The following is a 17,614-nucleotide window of genomic DNA, read 5'->3' as shown; positions in this document are numbered from 1 at the left end:
CCCGTGCAGTAAGTGATTTATGTACACATTTGGTGTTGATGTGGCCCGTGGTGCCAGCTGGAAAGGGGTCTTGTACACGGACCCCCCAGTGCCTCCTTTGGGCCACACAGCTTGGTCAGTTCGGCCACCCTCAACAGTGCTTCAACTTCTTTGTCCGGCATCAGCTCACTGTCTATCTCGTTGGGGTTGTGGATCACTCACTCATTAATCTGGGTGCATAAGCTACTCTTAGTGTGTGTACTATATCCCGATATCTGTCTCAGAGTCATGCTCATCACGGTCTCATGCCCCTGGCAGTATCCGATGTGATTACAGAGGTCATGAGAGCTTCAAGAGACGCTTCAGGAGCCGCGTCTCTCTACATCCCCACAATCTCATTTTCGACCGCTACCTCTGCACGAAGGCCCCATCCTGTTTCATTTCACCCATAGTTTGATCCAACATGCAAGCTATCCGCGCTATACAGGAGGTTGAACTCCCTGATATCATTCCCCCAAGTACGGCTCGTATCTTGAACTACCTGTATGCACACTGTGTTGTAAGTTCGTGTTGATGAACGCGCTTTATCCTCAGCCATGGATGCGTTTGGGCCGGTACTGCTGAAGAACAAGGCTGCCATTGAGGTCATTCCGAGAAAGACCTTCAAGTACGGTTTGACCGACCGTCACCAGGTTCGCACGATTTCTCTCCGCATGAATTCTCGGCCATTATTGATTCTCGAGCTTTAATAACATGAATTAATCATGCCAGCTCGACGTATTCTATCCTCCAGCTTCTTCGGGCGCGACCAAGGCGCCTATCTTATTCTTCAGGTGAGCTGATAACCTGTCAACCAACCCGGCCCCTATCATTCTGACGGTTGATCATGCTGTCAAAGCTATGGGGGTGGATTCATCTCTGGCGACCGTAGCGTCCCTGGTCCATACGAATCTGTCGTCTATCGTAATCTCGGCACGTACTTTGCATCCAAAGGGTATGCTATTCAAACTCCTACACATCAACCGGTCGAAGTTACTCATTCCTTCTCACCGTCAGCTTCATCACAGTCATCCCAGACTATCGACTCGTTCCCAACGTCAAGTTCCCCGAAGCCTCCGAAGACATTCGCGACGCCGTTTTCTGGATCGTGCAGAACCCCGCCATCTACAAAAGCGCAGAAGGACCCGAACCCGATGTCGATAATCTGATCCTCATGGGCCACAGCGCCGGAGCCGTCCATACCGCGATTCTCATGCTCTACCCACCCGTGCTCGCGGTCACGCCATACCTTCGTGGACATATCAAGGCAGTCGTTCTCAGCGGTGCTCTCTACCACTTCGGCGTTGCCGCCCTTCCGCCTCCCATATTGGCCCAATACTTTGGAGAAGGGGAGGAGTTGGAGCAGAGAGCGGTTTTGAACCTCCTGAAGAGCGCACCTCCCACCTTGCTGAAGGGTCTGCCGCAAATACTCATGGTAGAGTCGGGACGCGATACGAAGGCAATGCAGGTTTCTGGAGCGGACTTTAGACCAGTGCTGGCAGAGAGGATGAAGGAGGTGGGTGGCGGTGCCAATGGATGGACGGAGGCGCCGTGGATTGTGGCGAAGGAGCATAACCATCTTAGCCTCAACTGGGCGTTGATGAGCGGGGAAGGCGATGAATGGGCGGAAGAGCTTGTAAATGATCTGAAGAAACTGTAACTAGACGTAGTCGTCTTTGGTGAGACATTTGTGTACGTATATGCATGCCATGTACCTGGTTCTACCATTGCATCTGTTATCAATGGGGTATTTCCGGAATGTGTTACTGTGAAGATGCTTTGGATGTCTGTGTTCGACATATCTGGATCCAATCCTGAGAAGAACACATTGGAGACAGGTACGAGAGTTAACGGATGTGCAGCTTGTGAGAAGAAAAGGCGAAGCGAACAAGTCGCCTTCAAGGCAAGACTATGGGCATGAGGAAAGCAATGCTCATATATTCGAGAGGTTGCATCTGTGAATGGTTAATGTCACTGCTCTATCTACTGTAACATATAGTTGATCGTGCACTGGGAGTCAAGATGTTCGCAAGAAATGGACATGAATAATGTCTGGTGGCCACGAATATCTGCTCGACGACACGCCTCAATTGTAACCGCTTTCCTGAGAGCAAAAGTTGATAAAGTTATGCTGAACTATAGCTAGTCGGTATGGCAGACAATCACCGTTGTCTGTATCGTGCTGCACGCCCAGACGATTCATCTCTGAGGGATCATGAATGTGCCTCCGGGGCTTTATACATCTCAAGTGCTTTCATCAACAAATTGAGATACCACCCTGTGAGGCCCCATACTTCCAGTCTCCCTGCTCTGCCACCACCCACTTCATCAATTACGCCTGATTCTTTTTCAGGTATCCATATAGGATCGACTAGATTGGAAACCGTGATTGCCCAATAGGGAGAGTTTCCGCGGAAGAGATGTGTACGCAGCTGAGCTGGGGAAGTGAGGTGGGAGAAGGGTAGATGAAAGACTTGGGCCACCTCCGATTGTGAGATTTGGAGGGATGACAGGGAGAGCGAGGGGAGAGGGTCGGAATCATTGTTCTTTTCGGCGAGTACAGGGGTTGATGTTGGACGAACGAAGCCCTGAAAAGAGGTGTGTTTGAGGGTGAGAGCCTGAGTGCAAATAGAATGCAACACACTGACTACGTAAGGCCACACACGCATACCTCGAAGAGATAATTGTGGGGGACCGATCTGTCCCAGAATATCAACCTGTGAGGAAGTAATGCCAACCTCTTCATGAGTTTCACGAAGGGCTGCAGCCAATGAGCTTTCGCCCCTCTAGTAAATAAAGGTTTTTTGTCAACACAATGACTGCTGGACTAATATATCTTGAGTAAAGGACGTACGTCGACTCTACCTCCAGGGAAGCTACACAACTTCTGTCAGTCCCACAGCATAGACGAGTATATAAAGGAATCCGGATGCACCTCACCTCTCCCGAGTGGTTTCTCATCTCCTTCCCTCTGACCTCAAGTAATACTCCAGGACGGTTGTTTACATTGCACATTGGGATGAGGACGGCTGCATGAGTCTCGTTGTCATTCAACGTTCCCTGGTGGGTATGGGAATGATAGTGGGACAGCGCGTGTTTCACTCGAGAAAGAGATGCGCGGGTCAAAGGCTCTGTGAGTGATATTAAGGAAGAAGCTGAAGAAGGTAGAGAGATCGCATGAGAGAGCATAACCAGCTTCGAGCAAACAGGTGATGGTCTGGAACTGACCGGTGCCACAGTGACACGACACTTGGCACAAAAACGGGAAGTGCCGGGCTGAGATCCCGGATTTTGTCTCACATGTTCGTCATCATTCCAAAGCCGTTCATCGCCACTTCCAGTTCTCTCGTCGCCTCTCATCCTGCTCACCAATACCGAGCCAATCTCAAGTTGTTCCACTGATTTACAAGAACACCGAAAGTGGAGTGTAGGGCTTCTTTGCTTATGCCTGCCTACCACTTCCGAATCGCCCTCTCCTCCAGACCAAATTCAACAGATCAATCCCCAACTTTCATCCCTACATCTCTTTGGCAGAGTTTGCCAGCTCATTCAGCCAAATCTACCGCGCGGAGGAACGCTATCTTCAACTCGAATAATAAGGACTATAGGCTCGGTCCCATCAGAGTGGACTGGATGGACCTTGACGCGTCTGCAAGAGCAAACGAGAGTGGCGTCACCGGAAAGACCGGTGGCGGGAAAGACAGGGTGGCGCAGGGTGGTATGTCTCCTCAGTGGACAGCCCTCATGACAATAATGTTCAATCGAACTCTCTACAGGTCCAGCTACTGCAACATTCGTACCACATCCGCCGTCAGCACGGTCTCGAACGGGGTCGACGAATCTTCCTGAAGGCATCGTGCACATCTATCGTGACTCCGGCTCTCGAGGTATAGGCAAGGCTACCAATGGCGCTGAAGCATCGACTTCGCCCAGGAATGAGTCTGTATTGGCCCATATGGATCATAAAAGCGAGATTGTTCCCATCGACGAAGACGGAGTTGTACTCAGCGTGCTTGCTGTGCCATCTTGGATGACACCTTCGGATTTCCTCGCATTTGTGGCCCCTGCTGCACAAGGGATGTCACATATCCGGATGATAAGGTGAAGGTCATTTCTTCTTGCGGGATGGTCCAGCTTAGTTTACTTTTTGAATAGAGATACTGCTCCGAATCGGTCGATTGTCCTGATTAAATTTAGACAAGTAGAGGACGCAGCAGAGTTCATTGAAGCTTACAATGGGCGACCGTTCAACTCGATGGAGGTTGGTTTCCATCTCTTTCTATACCTTTGACTCTTCTGTTGTTGAGAAACACTCATCATTCTAGCCCGAAAGCTGTCATGTCGTACAAGTCGCCTCGTTGAGCATCGACCCGGAAGACTCGCTTTCTTTGCAGATCACGCGCTTTGGTTCTCCTCAGTCTAACTTACAGGAATTGCCGACATGCCCAGTATGCCTCGAGCGTATGGACTCTGGTATAACCGGGCTGGTGACTGTTCCATGCTCGCACACGTTTCACTGCATGTGTCTCAGCAAATGGGGAGATAGTCGGTAAGTGCTCTTTCTACTTCACTATAGAATCGACTCTTGACTGACGTTTGAATTCTCAGCTGTCCCGTTTGCCGTTACTCCCAGACTCACCATAATTCACCCCCAACATCAACATCACGTTCTCTCCCCACCGCGCCATCTACCTCGACCGGTTCCACTCTCTCCACATGCGCCTCCTGTAACTCGACGACAAATCTGTGGATCTGTCTCATCTGCGGAAATATCGGTTGCGGACGTTATGGCCGTGCCCATGCTCAAGCTCATTACGAGCTCACGACCCATCTCTACGCCCTCGAGCTCGAAACGCAGCGGGTCTGGGACTACGCAGGGGATGGCTACGTCCATCGACTGATCCGAAACAAAGCGGATGGGAAGGTAGTGGAGTTACCTTCCGCGTCGATGTCCTCACACGCGAGAGGAGAGGGCAGGGGAGGAGGTCCGAGTGAGGAGGATAGGCTGAGCGCGGAGAAGATTGAAGCCATCGGAATTGAGTATTCGTATTTGCTGACGTCGCAGCTAGACTCGCAGAGGGCTTATTACGAGGAGCAGGCGGATACACTGAGGGCTGAGGTGCAGGGGCTGAAGGCTCTTGTAAATCAGATGGCACAAGACGTTCAGGCAGCACGGGAAGAGGGAAGGGAGAGGGAGGAGGCTAGGAGGAAGGAGGAGGAAGAAGCAAGGAGGGACAAGATTCGGGCTGAGAAACGAGCGGAGAAGATGAGCGAGATTGCCCGGGGATTGGAGAGGGAGTTGAGAGAAGAGCGAGCGGTCAGTGAGGGCCTCATGAAGAATTTGGAGAAAGCGAGGGAGAAGGCGAAGGCCAATGAGACGGAGGAAGAGAAGTGGAAGGAGAGGGTGAAGGAGCTTGAAGACCAGGTTAGGGATGTCATGTTCTTCTTAGAGGCAAGGACGAAGATTGAGGCTGGTGAGGGTCCGGAGAGCGAGGCTGCTGGAGGTTCTGTGGAGTTGCCGACACCGTCACCCGTATCTACTCCGAAAAAGAAGAAGAATACGAAAAAATGATGTGTCCGACGAGCAATGAAGGCTCCCAATGGTGCGATTAGCTAGGCATTTTTCAAAGGAATCGGGTTCTTCCCTTGGAGCCATCATATCTCCTGACAGACAAGAGTGACCGAAGCACAATCAAGAGAAACCGCGCTCACATATGAAATGCTTGTGTTGTACGGGGACGGTTGAGACAGCGGCGGCGATCACACCAATGTTGCCCTATGTAAATCAACTTTCTTCACGCCACACGAGTAGACCACCGCACGCTACGAGTCGAATTGGCACCGACAGACAACGCATACTGAATCAAATCCACAGTCATTAATTTCCACGTCCAGAAAAAGTCCTCCGTATATGTTATGATGTACGGTAAGCCATACTTCGTTCCTCCGTAACAAAGGCTGATGCAACGCCACACTCTCAGAAGTCCACTGCACATTCAAGCACAGTACTGGCACTATATAAACCACGTTCAGAGTCCATTACCACTTCTTGAACAACCCCTTCTTCTTCTTCTCCTTCTCAACCTTTCCACTGACTCCACTCCCCATCGAATTCACACTCAGCTGACTCCCTCCACTCGGTGTCAACGACATTGGAGTTGCGGCAGGCCGCAGCATCTTGCTGTTATTAGATGGCGGTGGTCGCGCAGGTGCGGGGGCTGGAGCATCCTGAGTGAAGTAGAGTTCATCGTAGTAGTCTTGATAGGGTCTCTGGCCATTCCGGGCTTCGCGAATGCCATTAGGGATGGCTTTCGAGCCTACACCGTTCAGCTCGAGGACCTTGAGATCGTCGACGAATTGTTTAGGAGTGAAGGTATGCGTAGAACCTATTTATCGGCAACAGCGTTAGGAGATGTGGGCAATAGCGATGAAGAAATGAAAAACCTCACCGATGTAGATATCCTTGCTCAAACTCGAACTCAACTGATACGCCTCACGCATTTCCGAGTACGTCATCCCACCAGCCATGAAGAAAAACAACCTCTGCCTTGTCTCTTGTGAAGCATTCGGTCGTGCCGCTCGATGCCAAGAGGGTTTCGCAGAACGAAGTGAGGCGGGAGGTGTGGATGCGGGGGAGGCGCCGGATGCGCCGCGGAGGCTGGCCTGGGCGTTCATGGCGGAAGGGTAATCTTTCACATATGGAAAGAGTGCCTGGTCAAGTTTGTTGGAGACTTGTTCCTATGCGAATAAGCCACATGTGAGCCCAAAACGTCGGAGAAATTAAAGAGAGAGGTGGCATACGGAGATAACAGTGCGAACGAGGGGCTTAAATCTAGAAAGGTCGTACTCCTCGTCTTCTGTCGGTTTCTGCTTCAATCTCTTCTTCACATCTTTATCAGCCGGTCCCTGGAACCTAAGCGTTAATAGAGGTTCCGACAAATTATCGTTAAAGTCATACCCTGGATATCCGCACGCCGAGATGGACAAGAGCATTCACTGCATCCTGCTCGGCCATGGTGAGCCTTGCATGCTGATAGAGCCGTCGCCGATCCTCGTCTGGCACGCCTTCTCGGTATTGAATGTACAGTGCGATTATGCGGACTTTGTTTGAGTTGCTATAGGCATCGTCAGACGGAGGCAGCCCTTGCATTTTAGGGATGAAATGAGGACATACACGACCTCTCGACTGTCCAGAATGGGAACCATCTCCTCCACTAGGTGCTTCGGCGTCTTGCCTTCTGATGTGAGGCCTGTGGCACAGTTCTACAAAGACCGTGACCAAGGAGATGAGTAAAGCAAAGATCTCAATAAAGCATGCGGAGAGGAAGGAAGGATCTGAGCCCTTACCTGCTCCACGTTAGCTACAACCGGGAGCTTATCCTGCTCGAAGATACCCATACACTCCTGCGCCATGTTCAAATGCAGCGAGAACTATCACCGGTACGTACACTCAACAGTCAGCGGCGCGAACAGGTCTTAAAGGAAAGCAAAACCGAGATGCAGACCTTTTCTCGTTGCTCTTGGTATTGTGGCAGGCTGGCCAACATATCCTTCATGTCATTCAGGTTCGCCGCCCCCTCCCTATAGCACCCCCAAGAAGGACCTGTGAGCGAAAGCTTATACGGACTGACTAGCGACCTACCCCTTGAATCCCGCGTTCTCGGACACGAACTTGTTGAAGTCCGCCATGAGCTTGTCAATCGCCTCCCGCATGTGCATATGTCGAACTTCAGTCCAGACAGTATCCGCATCGCTCAGGGTAGCAGTCTTATCTTCGTAAGCGCCGATGGAGGACTGAAATTTGTATCTATGTAATGCCGCAAAAAATGTGAACAGACGCTCAATAATCGAACACTCGTAGGAACATTGTGGGGGTGGTAGATTAGAAGAAGACGTACGTGTATTTCGTACCGTCATATATCGGGAGTAGGTCGTTTGCCATGGCTTGATACGTGAATTCATGTATGAACGGAGCGATCGTGTCCATTGAACGGTCGGTGATGATCAAGGTGCCGCGTCCTCTGGATGCGTCTGCTTTCTACTCGTCGATCAAATGCCGTGCGCAATTCGTTTCCAAAGACAGAAATAGATGTATTTATTAGTAAATTACATCTACACGCAAAACAAAAGAGGCCATAGAGCTCTGCATGAGGAAGACTCACCGGCCAGTCCGAGTTCGCCTTCTTATATTCCTCCAAGCAGTTCTGTACATTCCACGCAAGTATCTTACAAAGATATTCAGAGTCCGCTTTCTCGTACTGTCGCGCTTGCTCTCCCCTCGCGAGGTTCGTCCTCCACCGAGCCGAACCCTCAGGAGGAGGTGGCGCTTCGCGGATGGTATCATTAGGTTTGAGTGGGCCGAGTGGTGGGTGGTGAGAAGGCATGTAGTAGCGGATGTAAGGGAATTCGTTGAGGGTTATGCAAACGTTTGCTATCTTTGTGAGGAAAGTAGGAGTAGGTCGAGACCATGTGGTGCGGATAAGGACGTTGTGGAAAGAGAGACATGTGGCGTTAGTTGCAGGGAGTCGGGAAGATGGAAGTGGAGATCACGCACGGACTTGGCCACGAACCGGACATCCTCCTCTAACCGATCCTTCGCAGCTTTGGCAGTCCCTTCACTTCTCGCCGGGCTGAACATCCCGAAGAACTGCTCTGGCATCTTGAGTGAGAACGCCTGCGCCTCGATCGCTAGTTTCGCAACGACCAAATACAGCATCGGGCATAGTTGGGATAATAGAGGATAATAACAACAAATATTTCAGTAAATGGGTAGTATGAGAGGGTAAATGGACGTATGCACGGTTGAAATTGATATAAAGTTCCTGTAGTGTCTTCAGGAACGGTTCAGCGGGCGACGCGGCGATCTTCTCGAACAGATGTTCTGCCAAGCCTGTATGACCGGGATGATCCAACTGTCAGTGTATTGACCGTGAAGAATGAGGGAGGAAGGTAAGATGATCAGAGTGGCAACTAACCCTCAACGAAGAACAGATGTGCTCCGGCATATTGTTGTCTCCCATTGGAGAAATCGCGAATGACACGGTCGACGTTCTGCGTAGTCGGCATAAGTATATACATGGCCTCGAAACCTGGTTGTTGCTCGCGGTGCGAGGAAATGCTCTCGATCACTACCGTTGCCAATGGCAAACGAAGGTAGTGGATTCGACCCGTGTAGCAGCACGGAGTGAATTGGAGGGGTCGATGGTACAGTGCAAGATCATAAGCAGACGTTCTATAGTGATATATATCGAAGATAAGGTGCACGAACGCGTAACATTCTCCTCAAGGATATCGAACTGCTTAAGGACGGTGTTAAGCAGCTTCTGCGAGTGCTCGTCAACGACGAGGATCTTCCATCGCTGAGGCGGGTTCACAGATCGGATTGCGTCCAAGAACTCTACACGTTGACACCGACAAGCAGACCATCATCTGGTCAGCGGTTGTATATACAGAACGTGAAGAACAGAAAGAGACAGACTGGTTCGGGCAGTCGTGATCAACGAGGCCATTTCTCGTCCGCGCTCTCTCTCTCTCTCGGTGGCACTCTGCGCGTTGTCAGGGAGTATACACGCGATTTATTAGTTGAAAGGGTGAGCAATAGAGCAAAGGGTACGAATGGGTATGATGAGTTTAGACGTCGTGGTGGTTTGTGTACAAGGTAACGACTTCGTTCTCGGATGCTCGTCATCTACTAAACGGTCCACTTTGTCTTGGCGCTGTGTGGCATCTCGCCACACTGGTTTGTGTGGCCCATCTGCAAGCTATGCACTTCCTTTGATTAAGTTCAAGCTTTATATTACCCTCTCTTGGGTACCATGTCTAGTAATATTTATGCATCATGTCCTAGTTCGTATTAGCTACCTGTATGTTCTCCTGATAACTTGACGCCCCCAGCCCATCAATATTATCCCGTTTCGCCTGCAATCAGCCATTTGAACTGTCCTTCGTATACCTAGTAGCAATGTTCCCGAGACCTGATACGAGAGGGATCAACCATGGAATTTAATCGGAGTGCTATAACTTACGAGAGCAAGTGCGCGTTGAGACCAACCAGCGCAAGATTTCCGTGCAACATTCTCCTTTTAACAAAACAATATTGGCATCCGCTGAGCACTTCGAGACGGGACGGATGCTCTCGGGTTCGGGAAGAAAGAACGATATGATACACGTGAAGTAAAATGTAGTCTCATCACCGGTCCTTCCCACCAACCCCATAATAAAAACAGTGCAGATAGAATAGGGTGACTGCTGTAGCTGCTTGTGTGATACGGTTACATAAAGAGGCCCGGTCGCTGTGGTAGCTGTGGAGGTCTGAAATTTGGCTCCAAGAACCTGCGAGCTTGTGCAGTGCCCATCTACGACAAACTGGGATATGAACGGGATCAGAAAGTGAGAAGTTGACATCATCTGTAAAGGAAATGAGTATCTCATCCGATAGCGAATTTCTACTCAGACATTCAAAAGCCTCACGGTGAGTCGAGTTGAATTGAGGGCTTCCGTGATAATGCTCTCGACTAGTTAAGTCTACTATCTGTTCTTTCTATTATCTGGCGCTGAAAATCTTCGCATGGGGGTTTGAGTGCATGACAAGGGAACGGGATGTGCACTTGAGGGAGAGGCTGAGGGCCAGGGTGACGATAGTAAGGCCAACATCACTGCTACACGCAAGAGCAAAAGGTGAACATTGAGAAGAGACCAACCATACGATCATCCGGCGCCCCGTCGGGGGCGTTACAACGGGGCGGTCCAAATGCAAGGAGGGACATCAGCATCAGCAAGATGGTCAATGTCATAGATTGAAGCAGTGTCACACTGCAGTTGTAGCAGCAGTTGTTACGATGTACAGCTAAGGACTTTCTCCACAAGTAGGGCATTCCGGTGGAATCAAAGCGGGAACATTCACGGTGATGGCATGCTTGAATTTGTGTGTGCGGATCCAGTGAGCCCAACCTGAAGATCGACCGGGTTATGTAGTGGAACTACGACGTATATCCAAGACAAACATGGCATTGAGGTAGAGATTGTATGCCACGAGAAAGTAGTCAGTGTACAGCAAAATTTTCGTGGGAGTATTGTGAAGCGTCGAGGACGAACTGTGCGGATGCGAAGGGAACGCGGCGATGGTGATGATCAATGTCATCAAGGTCGCTGCAGTGAGAGATCAAGGAGAAGGTTTGCCTGAAAGTCATATCTGCACAGGCAGATCCTGATGTTCTTGCTTCCAGTCCCAAGATGAAAGCTTCCATAAGACCGTGTTGGGTTCAAGGGGAAGGTGTGGCCCAAGCCCGGCTCCGCGAGGATGATGTTGCGGGTGGCGTGACCTGTCCTTGGGTCCGGCTGCTTGACTGGTTGCCGGGTCGCACGGTCGGACTTGACGCAGACCTTCGCTTATTTTGCGTTCATACCATCCACATCCTCCCAGTCCACTCTCATATTCGTTTCCCGGCGACGCGTCTTTACGCTCAAGCATCTTTACTTATCTCACTTAGGCGCGCTTTTTATTGCGGAATTCCATCTTGGTCTACTTATACTCCCGCGGGCTGGGGCATCACCCTTGTTCCCGAAACTTTTTCTCGATCCTGTACCGTCTATACCCTTGGGTTTCACTGCCTGTCCGAAATTGTCTCTGGCTTTCTGTATCATCACTTATTACCACATCACCATCCCCGGAAGGCCCTCCCGCGATTGACTTCGAACTTCTGCAACATTCGCAACGTTCGAGTTTTCTTCGCCACTTCATCTTCCTCGTACGACCGTAGCCTTCCCCAAGAATATATATCAATTCCTCTCTCCCAACATTCCCTGTGGGCCACGCGTGGAATTTCTCGGTGAGTCTTTGTTTATTTATGTGTACTAGGATGAAACTTCTTCGACATTTGCACGTCAGTCAGAGTGACTTGCTCGTCAAGTCACCAAAGACGATATTTTACGCTTTTTCTCTGATCATGTCCATATGATCCCATCGTAACTTAGCCAAATGGGCTCACGAAACTTTTTCCAGCAGATTTCTGACCTCACCAAATGTGAGTGATCACATCGAATCTACTCCCGAATTTCGACGATGGTCTGACGACAGCTGTACTCGTGCTGCCTTCTCAACCATCAAACTGCATTCTATGGTGAGAATTTATCTCAATCTTTTTACAGGATGAACTTTTTTCGACATTTGCACGTCAGTCGGAGTGACTTGTTACCAAGTCGCGCAAGACGCCAACTTCGCTTTTATCTGACTTCATACAATACATCTTCCACTTCTGGATATCTTGCTAATGTGGACATTGTTCAGATATCACGACGTCATTCGTAAAGCAACATGATGGCCGCTCCTCCCTATCCTACAACCAATGGCAACGGGACTCGTTCCACTGGACTCATTGCGACGAACAATGTCACCTGGGAGAAACACACTGTCCGAGCCCGTATAGACCCTACACTCAGTGTCGCCGATGTCATCAAGCAGCTATGTCTAAACCTGAAAATACAGGAATCTTCAACAAATTTTGCCTTGCGGGACGAGGGAGATCAACTGGTGACGAACGAGAATTTGAGGAAGATGATTAAGGCGAAGTCCAATCTGAAGTGCGTGCACATTGGTCGACTTGTTAGGCATTCACTCAAATGTAATTGTTACTGCCTCAAAGATTGGTTAATGCTCCAGCCATTGAGGCGGTAGACATAGTGGAGAAACTTATCGTCCGTGACGAGAAGACTATCAGGATGACACTCTTCTCACTTCAAAAGTTCATCAAGGTGACTGGCATTTCCGAGTCAGCTCGTCACGCAGATCTCGTGTTGAACACATATTTTGGTTTGGCCCGCAGGAAGAGCAATTTGCCATAGAATTTCTGAACCGCGACGGCGTCAGCAGATTGATCGACATCATCAACGTTAGCCATGGTAACACCCTCGCTGTGAGCCTTTTGTCCTCGTTCTTAGTTTCACCATCTCATCAGAGGCCGTTCAGTATGCTCTCACTGCGATGCAGAACTTGATGGACCTCGAAACTGGCTGGTCCAACCTCGACAATGCATTCATCTTCCGTGTGGTCCAAATTCTTTCCTCGCCACAATCTCTCATCAACGTCTGCCGACCAGCTACAGCCATATTGAAACGTCTAGTCGAAGCTGATCCGTCTAGTGCCCCGGGACCGTTGATGCCGAGTAGCAGCAGGTCCCAACCCCATGCGCCACCAGGGTCAGTTTATCGATACGGCTTTGATGCCGTCTTCGAGCAGATGCGGAAAGAGCATGGATTACTGGAGACTGTGATCAACAGGTTGGGCAGTGCAGACACAGCACTGGCATTCAACAGGTACGTGGATCATGATTATCTTCATCTCTTCCCGTTCGAAGTTCCGCTATGTCGCGTAGTTGCGTGGTGCGCTAGAATGTGCACGTAGAACCTGCATTGCTAATATGTTCGTCATTACATATGTGTCTGTCGGTTGCGCTTCATCGCGAGCAGTATGATGTTGATTAACTCGTTGCTGGCGCATGCCACGGATACGTTGTGGGAAGCATTCATCGCCAAGCTCGAGAAGCTCAACATTAGAAAGGCCGTCATCGTGCGTTCCGTCCCTATTTATTGCATCCCCCCACCCTTTCCTTCCTGACCGAGTTTCTCTTGTTCTACGCAGAGTCTTATGTCTTCACATATGGTCGAAGACCTCACTTCCTGCGTACTGGACTTCCAAGGCAATATCGCGCGCGTCACCTACCGGAAGAAGACCACCTTGGTCGATCCGGATCACGAAGAAGCCCATGCTTCCGCATTAGACTACATCTGGTCGAATTCAAAGCTGGGACCAGAGCCCGATGGAGAAGGTGGGATTATCAAGTGGCGTAAGCTTGGGTTTGATAGCGAGAACCTAAGTCGGGAGTTTGGAGAGGTGGGCGTGTTGGGTTTGGATTGCATGGTGCGTTTCCAATACTTTTTCGCTCTCGGTGGTGTCTGACGCAGTAGAATGCTGACATCTCGCGGATACTGTAGAAATACTTCGTGAGGAACGACCCGGACTTCTTCTCCAAGGTAGCACAGGAACAGAACAGTCGGCCATACGAACGTCGATGTCCGGTTGCGAAAGCCTCAAATGAGGTCGTCGAGCTGTTGTCTGAACATTGGGCCATCTTTGCACCTGGATGTGAGTCGTGCCAGCTCGTTGATGTATGAGGTACGGGGGTCTGACCGGTGTTTTTCTTTCTTTTACCTACAGATGCTACCTCGCCTACGTTTCAGCCATTCTTCCTCAACTTCTTCAAAGTTCACGCACTAGCAACCAACTTCTTCCTCCGGATGTGGAACGAAAGCGGGGCTTCACTCATCGATTTCACTCGAGTTGTGGCCCTCGTTCGAAGCCAGTGAGTTCCCCTATTCCAGTTTTCTTGTGATTAAATGTGTAACGGAGCTGACTCCGATGCCTCAGAGTGAAGGTGGCTCTGGACTTGGAGAACAGCCGCGAGTGGCATGAAGTCGAACATGACTTTGCCGATGCTGAGTATCGTGCAGTGAGGGACAGGCAAATGAAAGAGCTCGAAGACGATGATGATCTGATGAGCAAAGTGCCCGTTCGGTATGTCTTTCTACTCTTCTAGCTTGAACATACCCGGGCTGACCAGGGATGTATGCCGTTGGCACTGTGTAGCAATCTGCGTACGAAACTGCACAAAGAATCCTACGAGTTTGTCCGACAACAGCGAATACAGTGCTTACTGCAAGGAGCCTGGTTCATGAATGCCGTCCCGGCCATGTCTCAACATTCTCGTCGACCGACACGACCGTGGCGGTTCATGCGGCTGGTAAAGTTTTTCTTCTTTGTAACCTCTCCCGATGCCACACTTCTAACTCATAACCCCTACGATTTCACCCTATAATAGGAACATGGCCTCAAATACCTCCACTACGTCGACTCGGAGGCCAAATTCCCCGTGAGACAAGGTGTCGAAGACCTCCCGGACCGCATCGACCTCTCCATGGTCACAGAAATTGCCATCGGCTCAGGCTCCACCCCTCCAAACATGACCTCGGACCATTTGCCCTCTGGACTCCCGAACTCTCCTGCTGTCGCTTCGCCGCTGTCGTTCTCACTGTTAAGTGCGCACGAGGGGAGCCTGGCGGACCAGGTAGCACAGGACCATTCGCGGTGGGCGGATTGGACGGATGGGTTGAATATACTGAGGAGGGATGGAGGACATGTGGCCAGTCCGGAGACGGCGGGCTTTGTGCAGACGTTGACGGAGATTGGGTTGAAGATCAAGCTTCTGGGTGGGTTTTGTTTTATTTTACGTATTGCAGGAGCGGCCTTGACTGACTATTACTTTGGTGGTGACAGATTTGTCGGGGGACAAGGTCGAGATCCCCAGTGGGTTATCGTCCGGGCCACCACCTACGAACACCGACTTCTACTTTTCGGACTTGTATGATCCACAGTAAATGTATCAGCTTCTCACATCTACCCACCCCCCTCCCTCCCTCGCCTTGACTGCTCTCGTTGTTTGATTCATCCGGCACGCATACCCACGCTACTCGTTTCTTCGCCTTCCTTCGTCGCCCTCGAGATTCCTTTTCGTGTCGGCTATGGACCATTTACTCATCCGTTTTGGTGCTCTCTTTATTCTCTTCCTGTTTCCGTTCCCTGTGCGATATGAACTTTTGCTGGCATTCGAGGTGGTATGTGTCTCTGGATTTGGGTATCTACGTACATGTAAACTCGAGATGTAATCTGGATTTTGGATCTTTCTCCCTGTATGCTCCCTTAGCATGTGCGTGGCCGGCTTTGCCCGAGGGGATGTTTGTTCGTGTGAGTAAGTTCGCCGCTTTCTTCTTTTGTACTCTCATGTCCTGCACTCATACTAACTTTAAGAGTCGCTCATGGTCCTTTGGTGTTCGTGCTCCAGGAAGGTCACTCAAAAGGACTATATCTAGCAAGCTATAGCAAGTAGCCTTATATAGATATCTTGACCAGCCTCAGATTGTCTCCTTAATACCGTAGCCCTTATGATCGACACCTCGTCGCAGCTCTCTGGTTGCATGGACCGTGCCTCTCTCAAAACCCGCAGTTCCATTGGCTCCCTTCTTCTAATCATCTAGTATGCTCCTATCGTCTCTAGAAATTGTCGTCACTGCGGCGTCTCCTATAATCATCTGCGCGGACACGCGGGCTTCCGCATGGTGATGGTGGAGTCAAAGACCGTCCGAGTCACTAGGCCTATCACTGTATTATCAGTTGTCCGTCGACTTTCGAAGTATACTTAAGGGCTCTACGACTCTCTGCTGCTCGAGCTCCAATCATCTCTCTTGTGTTTTCGATCTAAGTACTACTCCCTTGGTGGTTGGTTGCTTAAACGTTTGGGAGTTGACCGCAGCGATCATCATGGAGGACGATGTGGCATCCTATCCTAAGCACCCGCGAAGCACGGTCCACCGTTACAAGAATCGTGGTAAGTGCATCAATTACATACTCGGACCTTTCGAGCTTCAACCCACATTGCATCACATCTAACCAAAAATCCTCTCTCTCTCTCTTAGCCGCATACGACTACGAGACGATCCACCGAATCGTCAACACCTCCCCCATCCTCCACGTCTCCTTCCCCACAGGCGGAGATGAAGACGAAGACCCCTTCCCCGCCATCCTACCCATGATCGGCTTCATGGCCTCGTTCTCCTCTCCCGACTCTACAGCGCTCGACGAACCGCTCGATCTCTACCTACACGGCTACACCAGTTCGCGCCTCATGCGCCTCGGATCCAAGTCTTCCTCTCCCTCCAGCGACGACGACATTGACAACAACAGCATAGAAGAAACAGAACACGGCCTCCCCGTCTCAATCGCAGCCTCCCAACTCCACGGCCTCGTCCTCTCCCTAACTCCCAACTCCCACAGCTACAACTACACCTCCTCCATCCTCCACGGCTACTGCACGCCCATCACTTCCCCCTCCGAAAAGCTCTGGGCTCTCGAACGTCTCACGAATCATATAATGCCACATCGATGGGCGGATACGCGCGTGCCGCCGGATGAGACGGAGATGCGGGGGACGAGGGTGTTGAAAGTGAGGGTTGTGAGTGCGAGTGCGAAGATGAGGAGGGGAGAACCGCATGATATGAAGAAGGATGAGGGGGATGAGGGGTTGAAGGGGAGGGTGTGGACGGGGGTGGTGCCGGTTTATACGGTGATGGGGGAGCCGGTGCGGTTTGGGGGTGGGGGGAAGGGTAAGGGTAAGGGTAAGGGGGTGGGAGGGCTGGAGGTGCCGGGGTATGTGAGGGAGTATGTGAGGGGGGAGAATGAGAGGACGGAGAGGGAGGCGATGGAGGCGATGAGGGAGCCGTGAGCTGTACGGCCCACGCATGTACGGTGGTTATCTTCTTTGGGTGGTTTTTCTTTGGGGAATATGTATAATGTGTTTTCGGCGGTGCGTACGTATGTGGATGTCAACTTTGTCCTCCCATTCAGTTCATAGCAAAGTCACAACAAATCTTGTCAGCGTAACAAAACAATCACCGTAACAGACGCTCAAAGGCCCCTATCCATCACCGTCAGAGCCCGCAACAGTCAACTGGAAGGACTCCCTCAAAGACCGGCGCAGCATCCTTGGCT

The 17,614-nt window shown here is 50.7% G+C and overlaps 6 protein-coding genes across 6 annotated transcripts; 4 read left to right on the top strand and 2 right to left on the bottom strand.

The window, feature by feature from the left end:
- Positions 1 to 575: 575 nt before the first annotated feature.
- STEHIDRAFT_57430 (alpha/beta-hydrolase) lies at positions 576 to 1,678 on the top strand (the record flags this gene model as incomplete). Its single annotated transcript, XM_007303920.1, has 4 exons — positions 576 to 671; positions 751 to 812; positions 878 to 973; positions 1,036 to 1,678. 4 exons carry the CDS (start codon positions 576 to 578, stop codon positions 1,676 to 1,678), a joined length of 897 nt encoding a protein of 298 aa, XP_007303982.1.
- A 553-nt stretch (positions 1,679 to 2,231) lies between these two features.
- STEHIDRAFT_131436 (uncharacterized protein) lies at positions 2,232 to 3,033 on the bottom strand (the record flags this gene model as incomplete). Its single annotated transcript, XM_007304446.1, has 3 exons — positions 2,232 to 2,804; positions 2,873 to 2,894; positions 2,954 to 3,033. The coding sequence occupies 3 exons, from the start codon at positions 3,031 to 3,033 to the stop codon at positions 2,232 to 2,234; spliced, it is 675 nt and encodes a 224-aa protein (XP_007304508.1).
- An 18-nt stretch (positions 3,034 to 3,051) lies between these two features.
- On the top strand, positions 3,052 to 5,598 carry STEHIDRAFT_147347 (zf-UBP-domain-containing protein; the record flags this gene model as incomplete). The annotated part of the gene is made up of 6 exons (XM_007304445.1): positions 3,052 to 3,151; positions 3,515 to 3,706; positions 3,795 to 4,119; positions 4,174 to 4,279; positions 4,344 to 4,567; positions 4,627 to 5,598. 6 exons carry the CDS (start codon positions 3,052 to 3,054, stop codon positions 5,588 to 5,590), a joined length of 1,911 nt encoding a protein of 636 aa, XP_007304507.1. The 3' UTR covers positions 5,591 to 5,598.
- A 236-nt stretch (positions 5,599 to 5,834) lies between these two features.
- On the bottom strand, positions 5,835 to 9,653 carry STEHIDRAFT_121737 (Sec1-like snare protein). The gene is made up of 15 exons (XM_007304444.1): positions 9,497 to 9,653; positions 9,287 to 9,415; positions 8,994 to 9,146; positions 8,819 to 8,908; positions 8,573 to 8,706; positions 8,181 to 8,453; positions 7,917 to 8,056; positions 7,661 to 7,825; positions 7,524 to 7,599; positions 7,366 to 7,449; positions 7,193 to 7,281; positions 6,977 to 7,133; positions 6,820 to 6,924; positions 6,468 to 6,756; positions 5,835 to 6,404 (listed from the first exon to the last, which is right to left on the bottom strand). The coding sequence occupies exons 1-15, from the start codon at positions 9,525 to 9,527 to the stop codon at positions 6,058 to 6,060; spliced, it is 2,262 nt and encodes a 753-aa protein (XP_007304506.1). The 5' UTR covers positions 9,528 to 9,653; the 3' UTR covers positions 5,835 to 6,057.
- A 2,681-nt stretch (positions 9,654 to 12,334) lies between these two features.
- STEHIDRAFT_56923 (uncharacterized protein) lies at positions 12,335 to 15,447 on the top strand (the record flags this gene model as incomplete). The annotated part of the gene is made up of 12 exons (XM_007303877.1): positions 12,335 to 12,597; positions 12,660 to 12,768; positions 12,840 to 12,929; positions 12,983 to 13,329; positions 13,483 to 13,582; positions 13,655 to 13,933; positions 14,008 to 14,158; positions 14,231 to 14,375; positions 14,441 to 14,587; positions 14,660 to 14,813; positions 14,892 to 15,279; positions 15,347 to 15,447. 12 exons carry the CDS (start codon positions 12,335 to 12,337, stop codon positions 15,445 to 15,447), a joined length of 2,274 nt encoding a protein of 757 aa, XP_007303939.1.
- A 940-nt stretch (positions 15,448 to 16,387) lies between these two features.
- On the top strand, positions 16,388 to 17,348 carry STEHIDRAFT_57501 (uncharacterized protein; the record flags this gene model as incomplete). Its single annotated transcript, XM_007303925.1, has 2 exons — positions 16,388 to 16,454; positions 16,543 to 17,348. The coding sequence occupies 2 exons, from the start codon at positions 16,388 to 16,390 to the stop codon at positions 17,346 to 17,348; spliced, it is 873 nt and encodes a 290-aa protein (XP_007303987.1).
- Between the last annotated feature and the right edge of the window lie 266 nt (positions 17,349 to 17,614).

This window comes from Stereum hirsutum (genome assembly GCF_000264905.1).
Source record: "Stereum hirsutum FP-91666 SS1 unplaced genomic scaffold STEHIscaffold_7, whole genome shotgun sequence".
In the NCBI taxonomy this organism is placed as follows: Eukaryota; Fungi; Basidiomycota; class Agaricomycetes; order Russulales; family Stereaceae; genus Stereum; species Stereum hirsutum.
This window is presented reverse-complemented; position numbering and strand designations above follow the sequence as displayed.